Raw genomic sequence first — 25,363 nt, 5'->3', positions numbered from 1 at the left:
GATGATCAAAATAGAGATCCCAAGTTCCTACTCCATAAACCTCACATTCCAGTGGAAGACAGAGACAACAAACACACAATGTCGGGTATCTACAGGTACTATGAAAGTAAAACTAGTAGGAGGATTGAAAGTGATAGGGATAGGAAAGGTAGGTCAGGTCAGGTGGACAGAGGAAGCCTTTCTGAAGAGATTTTTGAGCAGACTTGACTAAGGTGAGGGAATAAGGCACAGGGAGTGCCAGGCAGATAGACCAAGCTTGAAGAACCCAAGTTAGGAGTGAGGTTTGTGTGTTCAAAGAGCAGCAAGAGAACAATGTGCTCAGTGTCCCATAAGGGAGGAGGGAGGGGATTGAGGGCAAAGGCAAGGCCATCTTTCTGGTTGTGACAGGAAGCCATTGGATTTTAGTTTCCAGTATCATAAATTAAATCTTACCTAGACTTTGACCAATTACCATCTTGACTAAATTCCATCCAGTAGAGAATGGCAATATTTATGTACATGCCCCCCCCCACCAAATAGCTTCCAGTTTTACCTATAGTAAAGCTGAATCCCTGTCCCTGTTGACAGCTTAGGGAAGCTTATATCCATTCTTTGGAAATACATAGCTTCTTGGAGGCAATTTCAAACATTAAAAAAAAAAAAATGGACTCCTTCTAACATTGAAAAATACCTGTCCTACATCGAAAAATAATGATGTACTGTATGGTGACTAACATGACATAATAAAACAAAAAATAAATTAAAAAAAAGAAAAATACCTGTCCTATTATAAGCATACTACTATTCCTCTCTTAAAAACTACAAAAATAATTCCTTCCTTTAATAAACAGACCAAACCAAAGATCACTGTATTTTGAACAGCCCCCATTTTTTAAATTTATTAAACAGTTTTATAGCCTCTTCAGAACATTTTTGTAAAACTGTTAAAGAGGCAGAATTTACTTGTAAAAGTTAGAATACAAGTTGAAAACACACCATTCAAAAAAAGTTTAGTTTCTGCACATTTTTAAGCACAAATTCCAGAATCCTCCTAGAATGCTTTCTGCTCTCTACCCTCAGAAGAAAGTAGGTCCATCTACTCAAAAGCTTTCGGCATTGGAGTCACTCTGATCTGTGGTATTAACTTAGCCATGTTACTTTGGACAAAATCTATTTCTCTATTCTGTAAAACTGGAATAATAATACCTATTTGTTTGTCCATTCAGCAAGCATTTTCAGAGAGCTTTCTGTGTTCTATTGCTGTGCTCCATGCTGGGGATCCAGTGGTCTGTGGGAAAGGAATGATTCTTATTGTCCTATGGTATAGAGCCTGATGGGGGAGACAGGCAATGAAAGCAGCAATATCAGACATGTTTGATAAAGGCAATAGTAAGTAACACAGGGTTTGTGGGGGCAGTCAATCTCATCCACAGCATCAGTAAGGGTGTTCCAGACAAAATGGGCTTTGAGCTGAGATGTAAATAATAATAAGTGAGAATTTGTTAAACAAAGAAATGCAGAAGCTTATGTGAAGACCCAGCAGCAAGAGAAATCATGGGGGTTGGAGAATAAATGGGCTTTTAGAACAGCAAAAGGGGAATTCAAGAGATGAAGCTGGAGACCAGGGACCCAAGTCATAAATAACCTTCAAAATATTGTAGAATTCTGGATTATATCAAGGGACAATGGGAGTGCACTGGTGATTTTAAGCAGGGACTCACCTCATCCAATTAGTGTCTTGGATTCTTCAGGCCACTGTGTGGGGAACAGATTCAAGTTGGGCTGTAGGTGCCAGGTAGACCAGTGAGGAGGCTACTCCAGAAACCAGCTAAGAACAGTATTGGCCTTGTTTCAAAGGGAGTGCCTCTGAAAGCAGAGTTCAAGGTCCATGATTGACTGCTGATCACTTATTTGAGATGTGATTCCTGGATTCCAGAGTGAGGGATGGGGGGTGGGAATGAGATCAGAAAGGGAGGGAAAATATCAATTAAAGTTGTTTTAATGAGCTTGTTGATGCTGTGGGCAGTTGGGGCTCATTTGTACTCTGAGGACTCCTCTGAGGACTCACAGAGAACAGTGATTTTCAAAGTATTGTCTCTGGACCAGCAGCCTCAGCATCACTTGGAGCTTATTAGAAAGACAGTATCTTGGATCCCTCCTCAGATCTACTGAGTCAAAACTTTGGAAGATAGGATTCAGCAACTTGTGTTTTAGTCAGCTCTTCAGGAGATTTTGATGCCCTCTAATGTTTGAGAAGCACAGGCATAGAAGGTGCCTCAGAATCATTCCATGGGATGAGAAGATGGAGAGGAAGGGCACCCCCCCATTGTTATGTGTTTGTCTCCCACATTTCTGGGTTGCATCAGTGAAAGTGAATAAGCATTTGTAAGTCCAGAGAAGGCCCTGGGACAGCAAAGAGAGACTCATGCTCTGGTGTGGTACCCAGGCAAGTGCATGGAACTGTCCAGCCCTCCCTGTGCTGAAACCAGATGGATGGAGGATGTGTGGCACTTTACCATACACCCTGCCTACCCATCGTGACCAGAGCATGGCAGTGAAGATGAAGAGAATTTGAGGATATGTGATACATTTTCGAGGAAGAACCATCAGTACCTGATACAAGGAGATGAAAAAGGAAGATGTGAAAGATAATTTGCAGTTTTATGAGCCATTTCCATCTGTAATTACCTTACACTTGCAATATGTCAATGGTTATTTCCTATGTAAACCTCTTGGATCAGTTTTTAAGTAATGTCCCTTTGGATTGGAACCAAATTGAGGGGAGGGGTCATGGATCAATTATAATTAGACATACTTCCAGAGGAAATGCAAGAATTTAGTTACCCTGCCCATTTGACAAGGGGTTTCCTTCTCTCAGCAGAATTTGAGCCAAATAGAGCATAGACTATAGATGACTGCATATTTACCTTCTACCTGGCCAGAGTGATTTTGGCTTGGTGCCTTAAACTTTGTAATCTATCTTTGAGGTTGATTATTTTTACTAGAAAACTTTGCTCTATATAATCTCCAGCATGAGATAGTCGTCCCTTATCACCTTATTTAAATATATTTACATTTTATTGAATATGTGTGTCTCAGAATATCATCTAAATGAAGTAAAATTGCTTACTAGTTAAGCAGTATTGAAGACACCCATTGACTGTATAAATTATTTAATTTGCAAGTTGGGAATTGTGTTTGTTAAGGTTATGTTAAAGCTGGACATACCTGCATTTATTAAATTAACCAGCACTCCTAGAGCACTTAATATCTTCCAGGCAGTTATGAGAACATTTGCAATCGTAATTTATTTGATCCCCACACCAATCCTATAAAATGAGTGCTATAATTATCCCCAATTTACCCATAAGGAAACTGAAGCCAAGAGACATTTGATAGCTTGCACCAGATCATCCAACTGGAAGAAACATAGTTGGAGCACAAGCCCCAGTGTTTAGTCCTTGGCTCTGTACTCCTAGCCATCACTGTCATCTCTTTCAGAAACACAGCAGTGAGTTCCATCTCCAGCTGCTTCTCATGTCTATCATTCCCTCCTCCTTGGCTGTTTTATGGCCCAAATTATCTTCACTATGGTTCATATCATTTCAACATGCTTCTAAGGTTCTATCTTACATAAACTCTGATCTTTCTCCCAGTACATTCATGTGATGGCTGGAATCCCTAATGATCTGTCGCACAGACACCCATGTTTCTGTCTCAAAAATAAGAATTCTGGAAATTGCAAGGCAGACAAGATTAGCTTTACCAGGAGTTATGGAAAGGAGAGGAAGAATGCTCACATTGGTTAGGTGTCTGACATACGGTGGACACAATCCATATCCTCTTACATAATTCTGTGATTGCCCTGTTAGAAGTGCATCCCATAATTAATCATTTTAGGATGGAAAAGTTTCTGAGATTCTTTTTTTTAAATTTTTTATTATTATGTTAATCACCATACATTATATCATTAGTTTTTGATGTAGTGTTCCATGATTCATTGTTTGTGCATAACACCCAGTGCTCCATGCAGAACGTGCCCTCCTCCCATACCCATCACCAGGCTAACCCATCCGCCCACCCCCCTCCCCACTAGAACCCTCAGTTTGTTTTTCAGAGGCCATAGTCTCTCATGGTTCGTCTCCCCCCTCCGATTTCCACACCCTTCATTCTTCCCCTCCTGCTATCTTCTTCTTCCTTTTTTTTTTTTTAAAGATATAATGTATTATTTGTTTCAGAGGTACATATCTGTGATTCAACAGTCTTGCACAATTCACAGCGCTCACCATAGCACATACCCTCCCCAGTGTCTATCACCCAGCCATCTCATCCCTCCCACCCCCAACCACTCCAGCAACCCTCAGTTTGTTTCCTGAGATTAAGAATGCCTCATATCAGTGAGGTCATATGATACATGTTTTTCTCTGATTGAGTTCTTTCGCTCAACGTAACACCCTCCAGTTCCATCCATGTCATTGCAAATGGCAAGATCTCATTCCTTTTGATGGCTGCATAATATTCCATTGTATATATATACACCACATCTTCTTTATCCATTCATCTGTCGATGGACATCTTGGCTCCTTCCACAGTTTGGCTATTGTGGACATTGCTGCTATAAACATCGGGGTGCATGTACCCCTTCAGATCCCTACATTTGTATCTTTGGAGTAAATACCCAGTAGTGTAATTGCTGGATCGTAGGGTAGCTCTATTTTCAACTTTTTGAGGAACCTCCATACTGTTTTCCAGAGTGGCTGCACCAGCTTGCATTCCTACCAACAGTGTAGGAGGGTTCCCCTTCTCTGCATCCCTGCAAACATCTGTCGTTTCCTGACTTGTTAATTTTAGCCATTCTGACTGGTGTGAGGTGATATCTCATTGAGGTTTTGATTTGGATTTCCCTGATGCCGAGCGATGTTGAGCACTTTTTCATGTGTCTGTTGGCCATTTGGATGTCTTCTTCGGAAAAATGTCTGTTCATGTCTTCTGCCCATTTCTTGATTGGATCATTTGTTCTTGGGTGTTGAGTTTGATAAGTTCTTTATAGATTTTGGATACTAGCCCTTTATCTGATATGTCATTTGCAAATATCTTCTCCCATTCTGTCGGTTGTCTTTCGGTTTTGTTGACTGTTTCCTTTGCTGTGCAAAAGCTTTTTATCTTGATGAAGTCCCAATAGTTCATTTTTGCCCTTGCTTCCCTTGCCTTTGGTGATGTTTCTAGGAAGAAGTTGCTTCGGCTGAGGTCGAAGAGGTTGCTGCCTGTGTTCTCCTTTAGGATTTTGATGGATTCCTCTTTCACATTTAGGTCTTACAACCATTCTGAGTCTATTTTTGTGTGTGGTGTAAGGAAATGGTCCAGTTTCATCCTTCTGCATGTGGCTGTCCAATTTTCTCAACACCATTTGTTGAAGAGACTTTCCTCTTGTGATTGAGTTCTAGTTTCAGAGCATTGTGGTCTGAAAATAGGCAGGGAATGATCCCAATCTTTCGGTACTGGTTGAGACCTGATTTGTAACCTAGGATGCGATCGATTCTGGAGAATGTTCCATGGGCACTAGAGAAGAATGTGTATTCTGTTCCTTTGGGATGGAATGTTCTGAATATATCTGTGAAGTCCATTTGGTCCAGTGTGTCATTTAAAGTCTTTATTTCCTTGTTGATCTTTTGCTTAGATGATCTGTCCATTTCAGTGAGGGGAGTGTTAAAGTCCCCCACTATTATTGTATTGTTGTCTATGTGTTTCTTTGCTTTTGTTATTAATTGCCTTATATAATTGGCTGCTCCCATGTGAGGGGCATAGATATTTACAATTGTTAGATCTTCTTGTTGGATAGACCCTTTAAGTAGGATATAGTGTCCTTCCTCATCTCTTATTACAGTCTTTGGTTTAAAATCTAATTTGTCTGATATAAGGATTGCCACCCCAACTTTCTTTTGGTGTCCATTAGCATGGTAAATGGTTTTCTACCCCCTCACTTTCAATGTGGGGGTGTCTTTGGATCTAAAATGGGTCTCTTGCAGACAGCATATCCATGGGTCTTGTTTTTTTATCCAATCTGATAGCCTGTGTCTTTTGATTGGGGCATTTAGCCCATTTACATTCTGGGTAACTATTGAAAGATAGGAATTTAGTGCCATTGTATTGCCTGTAAGGTGACTGTTACTGTATATTGTCTCTGTTCCTTTCTGGGCTATGTTGCTTTTAGGCTCTCTCTTTGCTTAGAGGACCCCTTTCAAGATTTCTTGTAGCGCTGGTTTCGTGTTTGCAAATTCCTTTAGTTTTTGTTTGTCCTGGAAGCTTTTAATCTCTCCTTCTATGTTCAAGGACAGCCTAGCTGGATATAGTATTCTTGGCTGCATATTTTTCTCATTTAGTGCTCTGAATATATCATGCCAGTCCTTTCTGGCCTGCCAGGTCTCTGTGGATGGGTCTGTTGTCAAGCTAATGTTTCTACCATTGTAGGTTACATATCTCTTGTCCCGAGCTCCTTTCAGGATTTTCCCCTTGTCTCTGAGACTCGTAAGTTTTACTATTAGATGTCGGGGTGTTGACCTATTTTTATTGATTTTGAGAGGGGTTCTCTGTGCCTCCTGGATTTTGATGCCTGTTTCCTTCCCCAAATTAGGGAAGTTCTCTGCTATCATTTGTTCCAGTATACCTTCTGCCCCTCTCTCTCTTTCTTCTTTTTCTGGGATCCCAATTATTCTAATGTTGTTTCGTCTTATGGTATTGCTTATCTCTCGAATTCTGCCCTCCCGATCCAGTAGTTGTTTATCCCTCTTTTTCTCAGCTTCTTTATTTTCCATCATTTGGTCTTCTATATCGCTAGTTCTCTCTTCTGCCTCATTTATCCTAGCAGTTAGCAACCCCATTTTTGATTGCACCTCATTAATAGCCTTTTTTATTTTGACTTAGTTAGATTTTAGTTCTTTTATTTCTCCAGAAAGGGTTTCTCTAATAACTTCCATGCTTTTTTCAAGCACAGCTAGTATCTTTAAAATCATCATTCTGAACTCTAGTTCCGACATCGTACTAATGTCCATATTGATTAGGTCCCTAGCAGTCGGTACTGCCTCTTGTTCTTTTTGTTGAGGTGATTTTTTCCATCTTGTCATTTTGTCCAGAGGAGAATAGATGAATGAGAGAACAAAATGCTAACAGGGTAACAACATCCCCAGAAAATATACTCTAAACAAATCAGAAAAGGCCTGAAACGAGGGGAAAGAAAGGGAAAGAAAGAAAAAAGAAGAAGAAAAGAAAAAGAAAAACAGAACAAAACAAAACAAAAAACAGAATATGATCAAATATGATCAGACTGGTGCATAGATCAGTGCCACACACTAGATTTTGGGTGTATTTTGGTCTCTTAGAAGACAGTGCCTCCCAAAATTTTAAAGAAAGAAATACTTATATATGTACAAAAATAAAGGTTAATATGATGAAGGGATGGAATATGACTGTAAAGATGAAAATTATAAAGGATTTTATAAAAGGAATTGATAAGAAGTTGTTTGAAAAAAGAAGAGGATTTAAAAGAGAAAAAAATAAAAAAAAAGGGAGAGAATATGATCAGGCAGGAGGCTAGAAGAAAGCCATACACTAGAGATTTAGGGTATATTTTGATCTGTTAGAAGAAACTGTATCTCAAAATTTTAAAGAGAGAACAACTTATATATATATATATGCCAAAAATAAGCGTAACTACTATGGATGGATAGAATATGACTCTAAAAATGAAAAATAAAAATGTATTTTAAAAAAGGGATTGGTAAGATGTTGGTTGAAAAAGGCAAAAAGAAAAATTCAAAAAAAAAAAAGTTAAAAAAAATTAACTTTGAAAGACTACAGAATCATGGTAAAAAAGCCATGGATGCTATGTGCAGTCTTCCCCTAGCGCTGGAGTTCTGCCGTTCTCATTGATCGGTAAACTTGGTCTTGGCTGGCTGTTCTCGCTGATCTTCTGGGGAGGGGCCTGTTGCCATGGTTCCCAAGTGTCTTTGCTGGAGGTGGAATTGCCCCGCCCTTGCCGGTCCGGGCTAAGTAATCTGCTTGGGTTTGCTCTCCGGAGCTTTTGTTCCCTGCAAGCTTTCCGTACAGCTTTGGAGGCCGAGAGTGAAAATGGTGGCCTCCCAATCTCCACCCGGAGGAGCCGAGAACTCAGGGCCCTGCTCCTCAGTGCGCCCCCAGAGAAAAGCAGTCAGTCATTTCCGTCTCCCCAGTCTCCGGCCGCACTCCGTGCTCACTGGCCTATGACCGCTCGTTTCTATCTCTGGCACCCGACCCCATGTGGAGTCTCCAAACCCAGCAGATCCCTGTGGTGCGCTCCCACGCCACTCCTCCCAGGGGAGGAAGGGGAGTCTCCCCGGATCTGCCGCTTGTTGGATCCCTGCTGGAGGAGCAGTGGCCCGAATGTGCCGCGGATCACAGTTTATGGTAACCCTGAGCTGAGAGCCCATGCCTGGGCTCCGTCTCTGCAGCCGGCTTCCCCGCTCCGATACCTGGGAGCTCTGCTGCACTCAGGCATCCCCGGTCTCCCTGTGACCCCGAGGGTCCTGAGACCACACTGTCCCACGAGGGTTCCATCCCCTGCTTAGCGACTGGAGTGACGTCCCTCAGCGAGCCGACTTCTACAAGTTCCAATTTTGTGCTCCGCGGCTCTATCACTTGCCAGAAGTGGCCGACGGAGGCCCCCTCCACCGCTGTCTATCCCCCTGAATATCACCTTGGATTCACTTCTCCACACATCCTACCTTCCAGAAAGTGGTCGCTTTTCTGTTCAGAGAGTTGTTGCTATTCCTTTCTTCGGTCTCATGTTGAGTTCGTAGGTATTCAGAATGGTTTGATCCCTATCCAGCTGAATTCCTGGGACCAGACGAAATCCAGGTCTCCTGGAAAAGTTTCTGAGATTCTAACACCTTCAGATGCTGCCTTTCCTAGAAGTATCCATATCTTCTCTTTAAGAGCAGGCTCAAAAACTCTTAGAATCACAATAACTTAACTCAAGGCATTTGCTTTCTCTTGGGAGGTATGTTCTAAACAGGTGCTTGTGTATGTTTTGGGTAGGGATGCATTTTTTCGGCACCTCACAAAACTCACCAAATACTCAGTTATTTAATATGCCTTTTTTATACACTTATGATAAAGCCATCATGGTACCTCACTTCAGTTAGCCTCCATTGTCCCCCATTGGCCCAGAAGAGTGCTGACATCAGGAATAATGGTCTATGTGTCTTCATCAGATTTTTGGGAAAAGTTCAATACCATGCTATGTTCCTTATTGCCTTTAGGGGATGCCTATTAATTTTCCCTTCATCTCCTGTTAGAAGAATAGATACCAAATACTTTGAGCAGTGCACACCCAAGAGGAATACTTACTCTTGATAATTGCTCTTTGTTCTTTCAGTTGTGGCCCTGATTCTATTTGCCATGGAGTGGATTGCTGAAGATCTTCTATAACCCCCCCCCAAAAAAAAACAACAAAAAAAACCCCAACAGAATGTCATATTCCCTTGGTTTAGTCAAACTCCCACACATGATCCCAGTTTTCCCCAGGGCAAAGTAACTTCAGTGTGCAGAATATCATTGATTTCCTACACTGAGGTCACTTTCCTAATTTGTTCCAGCTCACAAATACTGTTTTTCAATTTTCCATATATGTTAACATGTTGTTTGTATTTTAATGTTCATTAAAATTTTTGGACTTCAGATCATACCTAAAGGTATTAAAATAAGTTGTGTTCTTGTCTGAATTAAGGGTGACATTTTTCTCTTTTCAGTTCCTCCCAAATTTGTGGTTCAGCCACGGGACCAGGATGGGATTTATGGCAAGGCTGTCATCCTCAATTGCTCAGCAGAGGGCTATCCTGTACCCACCATAGTGTGGAAATTCTCTAAAGGTATGACGTTACTTGATTTGCTTGTTGCCTGCCAAACGTGGTAGAATCTAAAGAATTAGAGGAGCATTTTGCATCCTTCCAGACATGCTTCTGGCAAGTAGATATGTTCCCACCTCCACCAAGTCTGTCTTCTCACATTTACCCCTCTGGTCCACCTGAGTGTTTTTAATTTGAACCAGGAGTGTCTGGTCTTGTATAGCATGCCCTGGGAAAGATCATGAATGGGGCAGGGGATTCATTGGAAGTTATTTCAGCCCTGGGGACAGCTCTGCATTGCCTACCTGTGTGGTGTAACCATGATCTGCTTGGGGAACACTGCACACCCCTCCATGTGCAGACACAAGAACGAATTGTCAGAATTGTCCATTGTTTGAAAAGAATCCCCAGGGTTTATACATATGACATTAAGTGGATGTAGACGGTTAAAAATAAAATTGATGGATTTATTTAACTAGTTATCTTAGAATATACAAATTCCATATCATTTGCCTGGTATGCTCTTTTTTTTTTTTTTTTTTTTTTGGTATGCTCTTTTAAAAACACACACATCCATGTCCTATGTTGAGCATCCAGTGTTCTTTGTTTGAATATGTGTGCCTAATCATGCTTTCTCTTCAAAGGCAAAGCATCTTCGCCAGTTTTAAGGTAAGACTGTAAACATTACAGGAATAGAAACGTAACATGCAGACTAATGGGGAACATTCTAGACACCATAGAGATCATTTATATCCATCTTACAGTCTTCTCCAGGGAAGGGTGCTTAACTGTGCTCACCAACATATTGGAGTTCTCTTTCTTTTCTCATTCACTCATCTTCACTCAGTAATTTATCAAACGGTTGAAGGCCAAATGCACATGGGTGGGATAAACAAATAAATCATGGTCTCTTTTCCTAACAATCTAAGACCTACTATGTGTGTTTAATTGTTCTGAGTGTATTATTTATTTGTTTGCTTTATTATGGTTTGTATTCCAGATGTTGCTTTTTAAAGTAACATGTTGCATTTTCTTATTATGGAAATATCAGTGCAACAAAAGCAGAACAAATGGGTCTTACTTACCACCTCCTTTCAGGGGAAAAGAGAAGAGGGAGGGAAGAGTGTGCTAGAAACCACTTCATTGCAGGAGGGAATCAATTAAATTTTTAAGAATTCCCTGAGGCTCCTCCCCTGTAGCCTGCCACATACATTGTCCATGTGAAAGCATGTTATTGAAAAACCAAGCCTGTTATTCAGAATATCTGCCCACGTGACCTTTTATTTTCAACCATATTTGAAGTCTCATGTTGCATTACATGAAAACAAACAGCATGCATTTAACTTAGTTTATATACATATTCATATATGATATTATGAACATTTCCCACAACACTTACCTTCTTCAAAATTATATCTAATGTTTGCCATTGTGCAAGGCTCCCTCTTTCTCCTTGAGATTGTTTTCAGTGTATCACTACTATAAACTCCACCGGATGAACATCCTTGGATGTGTAGGTAATGTGTGTCTGTGTGATTGTTTTCTTTAGGGAAATCCTTAGAAGTAAAGTAGCATGACCACATTTAAGACTTTTGGTCTGTAGTGGCCCAGGGTCCTTTGGAAAATATTGCAGCAGTTTGCACACTCACCAGCAGGGTGAGGCTCTGTGTGTCCCTGCATCCTCGCCAATTCGAAAGGATCTTTTTATTCTTAAACTTTATAATGTGATGGTTGAAATGGCTTTCTGTTTTAATTTGTATATTTGGATTACTAATGATGTTACAACATTTTTATCCTCTGTTTACTGACCACTTCTGCTTCCCTTTTGGGAAATTTCTTATTCATATTACTTACATGCTTCTCTCCATATTTTATTTATTTGTAAGAGTGTTTCTCATAGATGAAATAGTGCTTCCTCTGTCATGGATTTGATAGACATTTTATTCCTTCCCATCATTCATGTGCGAATTAAGTTTCAGTAGCCTTTTTTATTTTTATATGAAATCATCAAAGAAACACATAGAAATTGCAACAAAAAAATTTTTATGAAGTTAGATTCCCCCCAAATAGCATCATTCAAAGATAAAGATAATACTCTGTGTTTTTGGCTAGCCTATCAGACCTGTCCCCTAGCAAATATATATATCCGTGGATATGCATATAATTTTGCAGGCTTTTTAATTGATCATATGATTCTTCCTAACTTATAATCTCCTTTCTTCAGTTATCAATATGCTGTGAATTTCTTTCCATGTCAATAAACATGGGTGATCACTATGACTTTTTAATACCTGTGTAGTATTCACATTAATACTTCCATAAGTCCCTCTAACTATCTCTTTGACTTTGCTAGGATTGGGGTCAGTGGCTTAAAGCCACAGGGGTTTACTCTTTCTCCTATGAGGAGTCTGGACAGATAGTTCAGGACCAGTGTGTTTTTTCCTCTAGGGTATCAGGGACCCAAACTGCTTGTACCTCTGTTCTGTCCCTGTTAGCAAGCAGCTCCCACCACTGAGCTCCACGGCCACTTCCAATTTTTCCACTGAAGGGAGAGAGCTGCCACCCGACCTGAGTCATCCCCCTGCAGGGACCTCTCCAGAATGTCCATAAATCAGTTCTGCTGGTCCGCACTTGGGGCCAGCCCCTCCCCCGCCTCTTCTCTGGTGGCTCAGTTGCATCGCTGGTCCCACCCCAATCTCATTTTTATGGTCGAACTGATTTCAAAACAATGAAACTGCAAACCGCTTGTGTCTTAATTCTCTCCGTGGGTTCCGTGTGCTCAGCCCTGGTGGTCTGGCGTGTGACAGTCCGGAATGCAGCCTCATCGGGCACAGAGTGCTGTCTTGGTCAAACCCAGAGCCATGGGCACGGCTATAACTGCAACCACTGCTGGCCCCTGGCCCCGGGAGCGTGGGCAGCCCCGGTCCCTGCTGCCCACCCCCACGGCCCCTCCCTTCCTTTTACCTTGAATAGAGATTTCTCTAATAAATCTGGTCATAAGCGTCAAAACAAACAAACCAACAAAAAACCCCATGGGGGTCTGCAAGATGCTTTGTAATGATGCACGTGTCCGCTATGCCTACAACTTGGGCTACTTCATGAAGTAAGAGGGGAGGATGGACCTTGGCAGCTAGGTGCGTCCAACGCTCTTGCTGCATAGTGTATGTTAGCATTCTTCTGAGTTTTCACTCTCCTAAAAATGTCACAGTGACTATCTCATCGATCCTTGTACGTGTCCATTTTTTCCAGGGATAAATTTCTATGAGTAGAATGGCTGGCTCAGACCAAGCAATTTCTATCACTTTCAAGACACCTTGGCCACTGGCCAGAATTGTATTCCTGCACACAACCTTCCACAGTTTACATCATTGCCGGTTTCCTACAACGAAAATAATACCGGTGTTATGCTTATTTTTATTATTTTTTTAAATAAGAGGTCTGCTTATTTTTAAAGATTTGAGAGAGAGAGAGCGCATATGAGTTGGGATAGGGACAGAGGAAGAGGGAGAGAGAGAATCCTAAGCAAACTCCCTGCTGAGCATGGATCCTGGTGCGGGGCTTGATCCCAGGACCCTGAGATCACGACCTGAGCCTAAATCCAGAGTTGGCAGCTTAACTGACTGAGCCACCGAGGTGTCCCAATGCTTATTTTTAAATATCTTCCGATGGAAAAGGGGGAGATTGTATATTATCATTTTAATTATACAAGTGATAAAGATGTTTCTTAAGAAAAATTTAGCCTTGCTTATGGAATGTGTTCCCAGTAATCAAATATTCACTGAGAGCATCAGGGCGCCTTCCTTATGTGTGACCAAAAGAGATGTAAACACAATGGACTTGGGTTGTTCCTCTGAGAGCTGCAACAGTTTAATCCTGAGGCTGCAGAATTCCAGAGTCAGTGCAGTGGCTTGAGGACGTCGGGTGCAGGAAGGAAACAGTCTTTGTGGGAAGATAACGTTCTTACAGTTTTGACATTGGGTATGGATGCGCCAAGTCTAAAACATCCAATTCTGTCTCCTGATTGTTTTGTCCTTTTACACGGACAAACAAAGCCTCTTGTCTGAAGAGATTTTTTAAAATCAGGGCTGAATACCATAGTGGGCCTCATCTGTGTTCCCAGAAATGTATGGTGGTGGGAACGGGTTTCAGCCACTGTCCTGGGGACCATCCCCTTGTTAGCCGCTCGGGCCCAAGGAGGGGCTGCTCCAGTAAGAACCAGCCAGTGCTCTGGCGTGTGGCCCGCTGGGGCATCCTTCACTCTCTGGCTGCCCAGGGACAGGGGTACTTCTGGCCCCAGGGAAGCTTCCTCATGGCAACTTTCAAGGGCAACGGTCAGAGATGCCTTGGTGTGTGGGGGTCGGAGAGGAGTGGGGAGTAGTTTGCATTTCAGATAAGGCTGTCAGGGAAGGCCCGAGAGCAGGTAATGTTAGCGAAGCCTGAAAGAAATGGGAGACGAGCTTTGTGCACGTCTGCAGGGGAAGCGCCGAAGGTCAAGGGGCCAGATGGTGCCAAAATCAGGGGCAGAAGTGTGTTTGAGCCTGGAATGTTCCAGAAACGCTGAGGAAGACCCTGAAGCTGGGGCAGAGTGAAAGGAGATCCAAGAGGTCACAGGGGGTCAGCTCTCCCATCAGTCATTGCAAGGATGTGGTGATGCCAAAGTGGGGGTGAGTGGGGGTCACAGTGGTGACAGTGACACTCTCCCCTTTCTTCCACTGCCATGCTGACCCCTGAACCAGGAGGCTGTTGGAGCAATCCAGCAGGCGCGGTGCATCGGCCCTGTGTGTGGAGGCCGGACCTGCGGCTGGAGCCTGTTAGCGGCCCCCAAGCCATGACATGGCTTGGATCAGGGTGACAGCCCCGCAGGAGGGGAAGCAGTTCAGAATCCGCTAGGCTGATGGGCTGGCTGTGGGTGTGAGCGAAGGGGAGGCGTCTTTGACAAGAGATGGAGCACCCCCACTCCCGGAGGGCAAATTGGGCTGCGGTCAGCACAGGAGTGCCGGCCTCTCCGTAGACACAGCCCTCAGTCCCCAGGATAAGCAATGAGGAACTTTCCAGGCATACTTATTTTTTTTTTTGATAAATACTTTCTGCACTGTCAGAGCTCATACCTTCCACCTTCTGGTCTGCTGCCATATGCCCAACTTTAGATTTGCCTCCGTTCTGTGACATTGACCCTGTGCTACCTCTGGTCCTTAGCCATTGTTTTCCAGCAAGAACTGTTCCAAGCTCTTCTCCATTCGCAATGGCGTGTCTGCTCCTTTTTCACACATAAAGCCGGTTTGGCTGGTAGGAGGCGGGTGGCTCATGTTATTTCCAGGGAGGGAACAGGGGCTGCCTGACTTCCCGGTAGAATCAATTTGCTGCATGTAACCAAAATGCTGACTTCGGAGTCCAGCAAATGTATGGTCTGTGCCTTCATGTCATTCATTTGGGGTCCAGTTGTCCCTCAGCTGTGGTGTGCTAGTTAATATGTGGATTCTAAGCATCTTTAATTTAAGAAAACAATGCCTAAATTACACCTGTAAATATTTGTTCTCTTCCCTGCTTTTCATTTTCTTCTGCAGGGTCCCCTCTGTGGCATCACAGGGCTCCCTTCACCTACCCACTACAGGAGCTGTTTTCTCTCGGAGTTTTTAGCCGTTGACTCAAACATGCTATTTTAATGTTTATTTTCTATGCCTTTTACCTGAGCCAAGTCTGTTCTTTGCATTCTCTCCAATTTTTCCTTCACGTTTGTGATTTCATTTTTCCTCCTCCTTTCGCCACTCCCGCCGCTTCATATTTCACTCTTGCTTGAGCTCTGGCTTCCTAGACAAGTGGCTGTTTTGTTCACAGCTTTCATCTAACTCACGGCAATGTTTTTCTGGTGTGATCCCATTACCTGATTGCTTTTTCTGCTTCTGTCATAGCATCTTTGCTAGATGCTGGCTTCCTTTTGAGAACTCCCATTTGAGGAAAATTCATATCCCCACAGAGAGATTGCTTTGTCCAAGTATCTGGTTCCTCGCCGAATCCTGCCTATCTGATTCTAAGGGCCACAGCAGGTGTAGGGAAAGCTCCAGCCCCACCCGGCCTGGGCACACTGCGGTCCCAGGTGCCAGTAGGGCCCCTCGGATATGCCCCCACTCTGACAACACATCCCATCCTGATGCTTGCTCAGATTCGCAGCCACGGTCCCCTGTCCTTGTCTTTCTGCATGCACCTCTGCTCAAGGTACGCTTCTAGTTTACCGCTTGCCTCCTTTGTGGTTGAGATATTCCATCCCTCTTTCTCCTATTTGTACATGTATGGTTGGTTTCCAGGAAGAGAGGAAAGGCTGGTTTTATGCTGCCATCTTTAAACCTTAAACCCCATTGTTTATACACTAAGCTGTATTAAATTTGGGCTTTCTTTCAGAAAAATAAGTGAGGTGGGAATCTAGGAGAAGTAGTTAAGAACTCCTCTGTTAAGAGAGTTAGCTGAGTTCGGACACTAGACACAACACTGTCTGACTATGTTACTATGGGAAAATTACTTAACCTGTGTGAACCACAGCTTCCTCATGTGTCTGGCGGATAAAATGAGGGGATGCGTGTAATGATTTAGTAAGATGATTCATAAAAAGCATTTATCCTGGTGCCTGGCACATAGCAATTAGTCAAGAACACCAGCAGTCATCATCAACAGCTCACGTGGGTACCAGGGTATTGGATAGCCCAACTTTTCCCCCACTAACATGAACGACTTTATAATCTACAAAAAAGAAAATGTGTCCACTGAAGTCTGTTTTAGATCCTTTCTTTTACTCCGATCTGGCATTGGGACCATGCATATTAGAGGGTTCTCTCTTCCAAATGTATTTTAGTATCTAGTACAATGATACTCTTTACTTGTTTTCTAAAAATGTCCTGTATTTCTTTTTTCTTTTTTTCCTCTTTTTTATTTAAATTCAGTTAGCCAACATATAGTATGTCATTGGTTTTTGATGTAGAGGTCAGTGATTCATCAGTTGCTTATAACACCCAGTGCTCGTCACATCCTGTGCCCTCCTCAATACCCATCCCCCAGTTACCCCATCCCCCCCCCCACCTAAAAATGTCCTGTCTTTCTCACGTGGAGTTTTGTTTGTTTATTTCTTCTAGATGAATGTCAGAATAATTTTATCAAATTCTAGAAAAATTTATTCTGAAAACTTTGGGAGATTGTAATAAATTTAAAGGTTAATGTGGAGAACAGGGACCTCATTAAAATATTGAGCTTTCCCAGCCAATATCATGGACACTCTATTTATTCAAATCTTTTTTTTAAGATTTAATTTATTTATTTGAGAGAGAGAGAGAGATAGTAAAAGGGAGCAAAAGCGGGGGTGGGGGGGTAGAGAGAGAAGCAGGCTCCCTGCAGAGCAGGGAGCCTGATGCAGGGCTCAATCCCAGGACCCTGGGATCATGACCTGAGCTGAAGGCAGATGCTTCATCAACTGAGCCACCCAGGTGCCCTATTTAAATCTTTTTAAAATGTCCATTATAATTTAATTGCTTTCTTTCTGTGTGCCTCAGGCAGTACTTCTGCCTGCAAGTGTGTTTGGTCCTCTTCAGTTTTCTGGGTGGAAAGGCAGCCCATCGATAACCAGGCTTTGTTGGCCCTCTGAGGCCACCTGTGTCTCTCCTCCCAGTGAGGGAGAGAGGGTGCCCTTAATTTGGGAGAGTTCCTGTGTTCTTCCACTCTCTAGGACACATAGTGGCCTGCAGTTGGTGTGGGGCCCTCCTTGTCCTGCCTGTTTCTCTCAGATTGCCTTCCTCCCAGCCTCTGACTGTATCCTTCCCTCCTCAGCAGAGCCTTGTTAAAGGGGACAACAGGGACTTGACTCTTGTTTAGAAATCTATAGAAATAAAAGCAGACACTTGCAACAGTTCCCTGGATGTTTCCATGCATCATGCTCAATGTCAAACTGAGACACAAACGCTATGCTCCGTACCTGGTCCAACTGCTCAGGTAACCCCTTGGGAGCCTTCTCCTACTTCAGGGGCTTGCCCTAGAATGCCTCACCTTGGTCCTGTTCACCCCTTCTCTCCCAAGGTCAAGGTGACATCCCAGGGCCATCCACAGTCCCCAAGACCTGTATTTTGGAATGACAGGAAGAACACGCAGCATGGGACAAGCCCTCAGGTACTCCTGGGCTCACCACTTACCCTGTTCTCTGTGTGGGCAGAGTTCCCTGAGTCTCTAACCCCATGGTTCAACCTCTTCTGAGCCATCAGTTTGCTGGACCTACAGCGAACCTCCTAGGTCTTTCTAGCAACACTTGCTTCACGCTCATACACCGGGCTCATCGAGGCTATTGGGCCCAATTGTTATCCAGTGTCCCCGTCCCCACTAGCACAAGAATCTGGAATTAATACAGGTAAAGAGCTCAAAGAATCTAAAAAGGGAGAAGACAACACCTCTCTGTGACATAGTGGTGAAAATAAACCCAACTTCAAAGTGGAATGTGGCTCCCTGTGTACAACAAAAACAGCTCCACTTATGTGGTCCCCACATGGGGACAATGGGTCTCACAAACATCATGAGTTCTTGGAAAAGGATTGTGAGCAGAACAGTAGAGGATGGATACTCAACATATTGTTTTATTTTCTTCCTTTGATGGTAGAATAAAACTCAGCATGGGTGAAAATCTTCTGCCTTCCTCTGGGCTGAAATAAGTGGAGTTTAGTGGCCCCGGGAGGTGCACCAAGATACTCCCCCACCCCTACCCAAAGAAGCTGCAATTTCCCTGAGCCTTGATAGGGTCACCAGGACCATAGGCCCCAGGCCCATCTTTCCCTCCCTTCCCTTCTTTTTCTCCACTCCTCCATCTGCCCTTTTCCTCGTTGTTCTTATAGACAGAGGCAGCCACCCTGTGGGCAAATGTTTGGGGATCTCTTGCTCCAGGGAAGAGGTGGCTGAAGGCCTTGTGTGGTGGATGCAGCTGCAGGGGATCCTGACAGCCCACAATCCCAACGCAAAGTGATGGTGGCGTCAGTGTAATGGAGTCACTTAAACTCCCTGATGACTTGCGTCAGTTCATGGTTCTATTTTCTGATGAGTGAGTGAGGGGCCAGTGTTCCGCCTTAATGATAAAAAGGAATCCTTGCCAATTAGGTATAAAGTCATGCAGTTGGCGTGCTGAGCTAGTGAACTACCAAATGGTAGCTAGTACTGGGCAGGCATGAAGCTAGTCGACCTAAGTGAGGTGGTTTTCCCTGGAGTGGGGTCTTCAGTACAGACCTAAAGGAATGAAGGGAAGGAAACGGAATTGCACAGTGAGCATAATTATATGCAGATCTACAAAATAAGTAACTTTGTCCCAGTTAAGGTGTGGTGTTTTGTGAAAAAAAGACTTAATACCGGGAATTAGATGCATGCAAAATTTGGGGAAGGGTGGGAGAAACCCAGCTACCTCTCAGGAGCTCGAGAAACATGGGAATTGTAAGAAGCTACTCCCATCTGTGGCTACAGCCGCCCCTGGCTCAAGAGCAGTGATGTGTTCTCACGGAAGTGACGTTCTCCCGGAAGTGACGTTCTCCTGGAAGTGACATTCATCATCTGCCTCTTCCCCAGCTTGTTGCTTCTGAAGGAGAATAGTGGTTTTTCCTTCCCTGAACCCTCCAAACTGTATTCAAGTGCCTCTCACTGGTAAAATATAAACCAGGGCTGGGGCGCCTTGGTGGCTCAGTTGGTTAAGCGACTGCCTTCGGCTCAGGTCATGATCCTGGAGTCCCTGGATCGAGTCCCATATTGGGCTCCTTGCTCAGCAGGCAGTCTGCTTCTCCCTCTGACCCTCCCCCCTCTCATGTGCTCTCTCTCTCATTCTCTCTCTCAAATAAATAAATAAAATCTTAAAAAATATATGCATAAACCAGGGCCTGGTGACAATTCAGAAGGAGATGGGTTTTCTCAAGCTTCCAATCCCTGTAATTGAGGGAAGAGACCAGAAGAGTCCCAGGAGGCTGAGGATGGACACAGAATATCCGATGCAAGCATATGGACAAATGTCAAATGCACGTGCTGTACAGCCTGGAAGCTTCTCCCTTTGGACCTGGACCTGGACCAGTGCCTCCAGACCCTGCCTCTGTCCACTTCTGGGCTCTTCTCCAGAACGAGACTCCAGAACTCAGCACTTGGTCACTGAGCAGTGGTTCCTTTTGCAGCTGCTCACCCTGGAGCAGGTGCCTCGCTGCCGCTCCTGTTGCTACTTGCTCTCCCCCTCCCTTATCTGCTTCTGTTTTTCTAGCTACTCACTCCCTGCAACCCACCAACTCTTCCAGGACAAGGAAAACCACCTCCCTGAGCAAGCAAAACAAACTCATTCCTCAGGGAAGCACCTGCCCCTTAAGGATAAAAGGGATTGTGTTTTCGATTCCTTGGTGGGGAGAGGGATGTGCTCTCAGCCTTACCATTTGGGTGCAGCCCAGGGAGCATAGAGAGAGATCTCCTTTCCACTGTTCTGTTTGACTTCAAACCAACGTTATTCCAGCCTGCTAGGGAGACTCTGCATGTGGTCATTGGCCCACTTTTTCAGTTCTTATGTAGGCATTTACGCTTACATCCACACAGTCTTGCTGCCTTTGGTGAACAACAATCTGCCAAGCATAGAAGAAATGCGTTGTTCTTCCTGTTGCATGTCCAATGAAATTAAGTGCAGAGAAAATAAGCTCTTTGCTCAGGGGCACAGTTCGTAAGTTTCCAATTCTTCTGACTCAGCCAAGCGCTCTCACTACAGACCAGTAAGGACTCAAGAGTGGAAGAAAAGATGAATCAATCACCATCTTCACTGCTGCCTTCCAAGTGGATTCTCTTGGTGACCCTTGGCTGTTCTCTTCCCCCTGTGCCCACTCCCTCAGTCTTTGGAAACACTGCCAAACATATCTTTCCATAAATAAGAAAGGTCACACAGCATTAACACACCCAGTAATTCAGTATGTGCCTTACATAATGCTTTAACATTTTCTTTTCGTGTAATAGAGCATTAAAGTTGTCCCCACTTGACCCCAGCTAGCCACAGAAAATCGACAGCTTTTTAATTAATGACTTCTGGCTGCTATAGTTTATCCTCTAGCTAATTACCCAGAGTGCTCACCTCATGGCAACAAGATTACAGAATTTTGAATACTGTAGCCACTGTGTTAAAGTTTGCTCTTTACAATAATGATGAACCTTAAGTGGATGACTGATAATTGTATCAAACTGTGACAAAGTCTACTTCCCTTAAATTAAACAAATACTAATCCTTGGGACTGCTGTTCTTATGGTAGATGAATTGGTTCACTATTATTCTGTTTAGCAACTATGATCAGATTTATAAATTGTGTGACCCTTCAAGTTAGGTTCATTTCCTCATGAAAAAAACATTTAATGTTTTTTCAAATGCATTTATGCTTTATTTCTGTCTTTGTTTAGACCTTTTAGTAATGAAGAGGCTTCTCTCAATCTAGATAGGAATTAATAGATAATCCTTTTCTGCTATTTAATTGAGACAGCTTAGCAACATAGTTAAATTCTCTGTTGTAATTCTTTGGTATACATGTGTCAAATATTACAAGTATTTTTCTGGTGAAAAGTCTTTAAGAAAAGGAAGACATACATGTTTTTGACATGAATGATCCTATAACTGGCTCATACTGTATCAACATTTCATTAGATTTTTTAGTGTTTTGTACACAGTTTTACATAATTTACAAATCCCATTGCATCTTCAGATTTCCTGGTTTTCTGCTGTGTGGATATACTCTTTAAATCCTACATTTGGCTGAATTTTTAGGTTGTGTGCTTTGGACTAGATCTGGCTCCTTTCTTGCAGTTAACTTTGAGAAGGGCATCAGTAGCCTTTACAGGTTTTCAAAATGTGGACCAAATTAAATAAAAATTAAAGGCTTTTGCTTTGATTTTAAGTCCTAATAATATCCCCTTATCCTTATCCTAAAGAACATGTGATCCATAAAAAGGAATTTTACTATTTATAAAACCAAATTTTTAAAACATACAGCCAACTTTTATAGGAGAAAAGGCATATGATCATTTCAATAGATAATGAAAAGTAGTTGCTAATATTTGACATCCAGTCCTGATTTTCAAAAAGAAAAAGAACAAAAATAAATTTGTGCAAAATAGGGATATAGAAATGCTTAAGACCCCAAGTGCTTTGGCAAATGAAGAAGATAAAGACAGAAAGTCCAATAGATACATAGGCCAAAGTTATGGATGGACTGTTCACCAAAAAAATATTTGCAAATTGCCAATACATTCATGAAAAGATGCTCAAAAACAAATAAAAATACAAAAAATAGTCAAAATGTGCAAATTAAAATAATGAGATCTATATTTTATTGATGAAGATCAAAAAGATCAATCATGTACATGTGTGAGGAAGAAATGAACCCTCAGCCAGCACTGGTGGAAATGAAATTGATGTGTCCTTCAGTAAGCATGTTAGCCATGTATTTCAACACTAAATGTGCAGATTTCCACTCCAAGCATTAACCTGAGAGATCACCTTCCACTCTGTTATTGGACTGATTGATAAATGGAGAGGCTCCTTGCAACATGGTCCTCATTCTTTTGGAGTAAAAAAGATAGAAAGTCAACTAATCATAAAATAATTATAAGCAGAAATCTTTTAAAAAGCAATATTGTGGGCTCACTGTATGCTATACCATAGTTTAAGAACTTCAATGCCTGCACCACCTTATGAAGGAGATTCTGTTATTATTTCCACTTTTACAGGTGAGAACACTGAGGAAGCAAAAGTTTACCTCATTACCTAGTTTCTCAGTGTATGGGTGATCTGTTGCTCTGTAACAAATTATCCCCAAAATTAGTGGCTTGAAATAATGCATACTTATTCTCTCTTTGTGTCCATGGGTCTGGAATCCAGGTATGGCTTAGCTGAGTCCTCTGTTTCAAGGTCTCTCCCAGCACTGCAATTAAGGTGTTGGTCAGGGATGCAGTCATGTCAAGGTTCAACCTGGGAAGAGTCTCCTCTTCCAAGCCCACTGTTGTGTGGCAGGATTCAGGTCCTCACAGACTACTGGTTGGAGGACACCCTCACGGGAGCCTCTCCATAGGGCAGCTCACATTCCCCACAGTGAGGCCACTAGCCTCAGAGAAGGGTTGAAGGAGAGGCCACAGTCTTTTCTGACCATAGCTATGTGCAGGATCTGCCACCCCAGTGGGTGCTCAATACTTGAATAATAAATCCCATTGAGGTAAAAACAGAGCACACTTTTATATGGGCTTATAAAATATTAGGAAGAGAAATTATGGGATTGGGGTCTTAAGAAAAAGAGGACATTTACTTTTTTACTGTTTGAATTTTTGACCAAAAATTCTCAGATCCCTAATCTGGCATTCTCAAGTTTTGCATCATAATAGGTAAGCTGACAGCTTTCATTAAATATTTTTCAAAACGAATCACTCATTTACTGGCATGTTCATAATTCATCAAACATTTGTTAAAGTTTTCTGGGAATTTCATGTGAATTAAGTTTTAAAGGATCCATATTACCCATATTTCTGAGTTTGCATTTTCTACATTTTGACAACTGCTCTATTCCCAAAGAGTGAACAGATTTAGGGATAAGTTTGGTTTCGTTCATTCTGTCTCCCTTTAGAAAATAGTCAGTAGCTGATATGTGGAAAGCAATGTGTTGCAAAAGCTTTTATTTATTTGAGAGAGAGAGAAAGCATGAGCGGAGAGAGGGGGGTAGAGGGAGAGGGAGAGCAGGGGGCCTGACATGGGGCTTGATTCCAAGACCCTGAGATCATGACCTGAGCCGAAGACAGACGCTTAACCGACTGAGCCACCCAGGCACCCCAATGTGTTGCAATTATAAAAGCAAAACACTGTTATGTCTTTAAAACTTTTCACCCCTGATTTTGAAATTTTTATGAATAAGATAAATTTAAATTTTTTTCTACTTAAAATGTTATGATATTTAATACATCAGATATGTGACACAAAACTAATCCAAATGTGTATTATTTGTATATGCTCCACCTTCCAGCTTTACAATTATCTTATAGCGGTGTACTTTCTTCCATTCCTTTAAACCAGATGTCAGCCAGATGTGGGGCACGAGTCAAATCCTGCCCACAAGCAGTCTTTCTAAATAGATGTTACTGGAGCCCAATCATGCTGCTTTGTTTGTACATTTTCTATGGCCACTCTTGTGCCCCAGTGACAGAAGTACATAGTGGTAACAGTGTGGCCTGCAAAGCCTAAAATATTTACTATTTGGCCTTTTATGGAAAAAGATTTCCCCCTACTATCTGAAAATATTGAGAATTTTTATCCGTGAGCATGGTGTCATGCTCCATTTATTTTGGTCTTCATTAATTGTTGGCAAGAACTTTTGTAGCCCTCAGTGGGCCAGTCATGCACATATCTTTTCAAATGAATTCCTAAACATTTCATGTTTTGATGCAAATATATTGGTTTTTAATTTCAATTTCCAGGGGCGCCTGGGTGGCTCAGTCGTTAAGCATCTGCCTTCGGCTCAGGTCATGGTCCCAGGGTCCTGGGATTGAGCCCCACATCGGGCTCCCTGTTCAGCGAGAAGCCTGCTTCTCCCTCTCCCACTCCCCCTGCTTGTGTCCCCGCTCTTGCTGTGTCTTTCTCTGTCAAATAAATAAATAAAATCTTTAAAAAAAAATTCAATTTCCAATTGTTTGTAACTAATATATGTATAAATAAAATTAATTTTGAATTGTTTATATTGATATATCCCATGACTTTGCTAAGCTCACTATGATTCTAGCAATATTTTGGAGGTTCTTTTTGATTATGTATGATTTAGTTATGAGTATTCTGTAGAAACCTTTTATCAGGTAAGTTCATTCTCTTCCTAGTTTGCTATGAGATTTTACCAGGATGTTGAATTCTGTAAAAAAAAAAAAATTGTATCTATTCAATTGTCATATTGTATTTCTTTTTTGGTCTGTTGATATAGTGAGTTTCATTGACTAGTTTCTGAATTTAAACCAACCTTGCATTCCTGGAGTAAATCTCATTTGGCCGTGATGCATCGTTGTGTGCATGTTGATACACCCGATTTGGTAATGTTAAGTTAAGGATTTATGTCTGTGTTCATTATGAATATTGGTCTGTAGTTCTCTTTTCTCATAAGGTTTTCATCTGACTTTAATATCAAGATAATGCTGGCCTCATAAAATCAATTGTAAAGTGATTTTGTATTTTCTGTAAGAGTTTGTGTAAAATTGATTTTATTCTTCTTTAAGTATTAGGTAATATTTACTAGTGAGTCTGTGTTATTCATGGAAGGTTTCTTTGTTGTTTTTTTTTATTTAATTTTATTATGTTATGTAGTCACCATACAATACCTCATTAGTTTTTTGATGTGTGTGATGTGGTGAAGGTTTTTAACTATAAATTAATTTGTAGATATAGGACTATTAACTTCATCCACTTTTTCTTGAGTGATCTTTGATAGTTTTGTTTTTCAAGAAATGTATCTATTCAATCTAAGTTGTCA

General features: G+C 42.1%; 1 protein-coding gene across 1 annotated transcript in view; it reads left to right on the top strand.

The window, feature by feature from the left end:
* Nucleotides 1-25,363, top strand: part of DSCAM (DS cell adhesion molecule) — a 651,058-nt gene that overhangs the window by 397,788 nt on the left and 227,907 nt on the right. The window contains exon 10 of the mRNA XM_035028849.1: nt 9,762-9,881. Within this exon, the coding sequence (XP_034884740.1) occupies nt 9,762-9,881 (120 nt within the window). The remainder of the gene's footprint in view (nt 1-9,761; nt 9,882-25,363) is intronic.

The sequence above is a fragment of the Mirounga leonina genome, unplaced genomic scaffold, assembly GCF_011800145.1.
Source record: "Mirounga leonina isolate KUSES-001 unplaced genomic scaffold, KU_Mleo_1.0 Mir_205, whole genome shotgun sequence".
Lineage (NCBI taxonomy): Eukaryota > Metazoa > Chordata > Mammalia > Carnivora > Phocidae > Mirounga > Mirounga leonina.
Note: the sequence above shows the minus strand (reverse complement) of the source record. Positions and strands in the feature narration are given on the sequence as shown.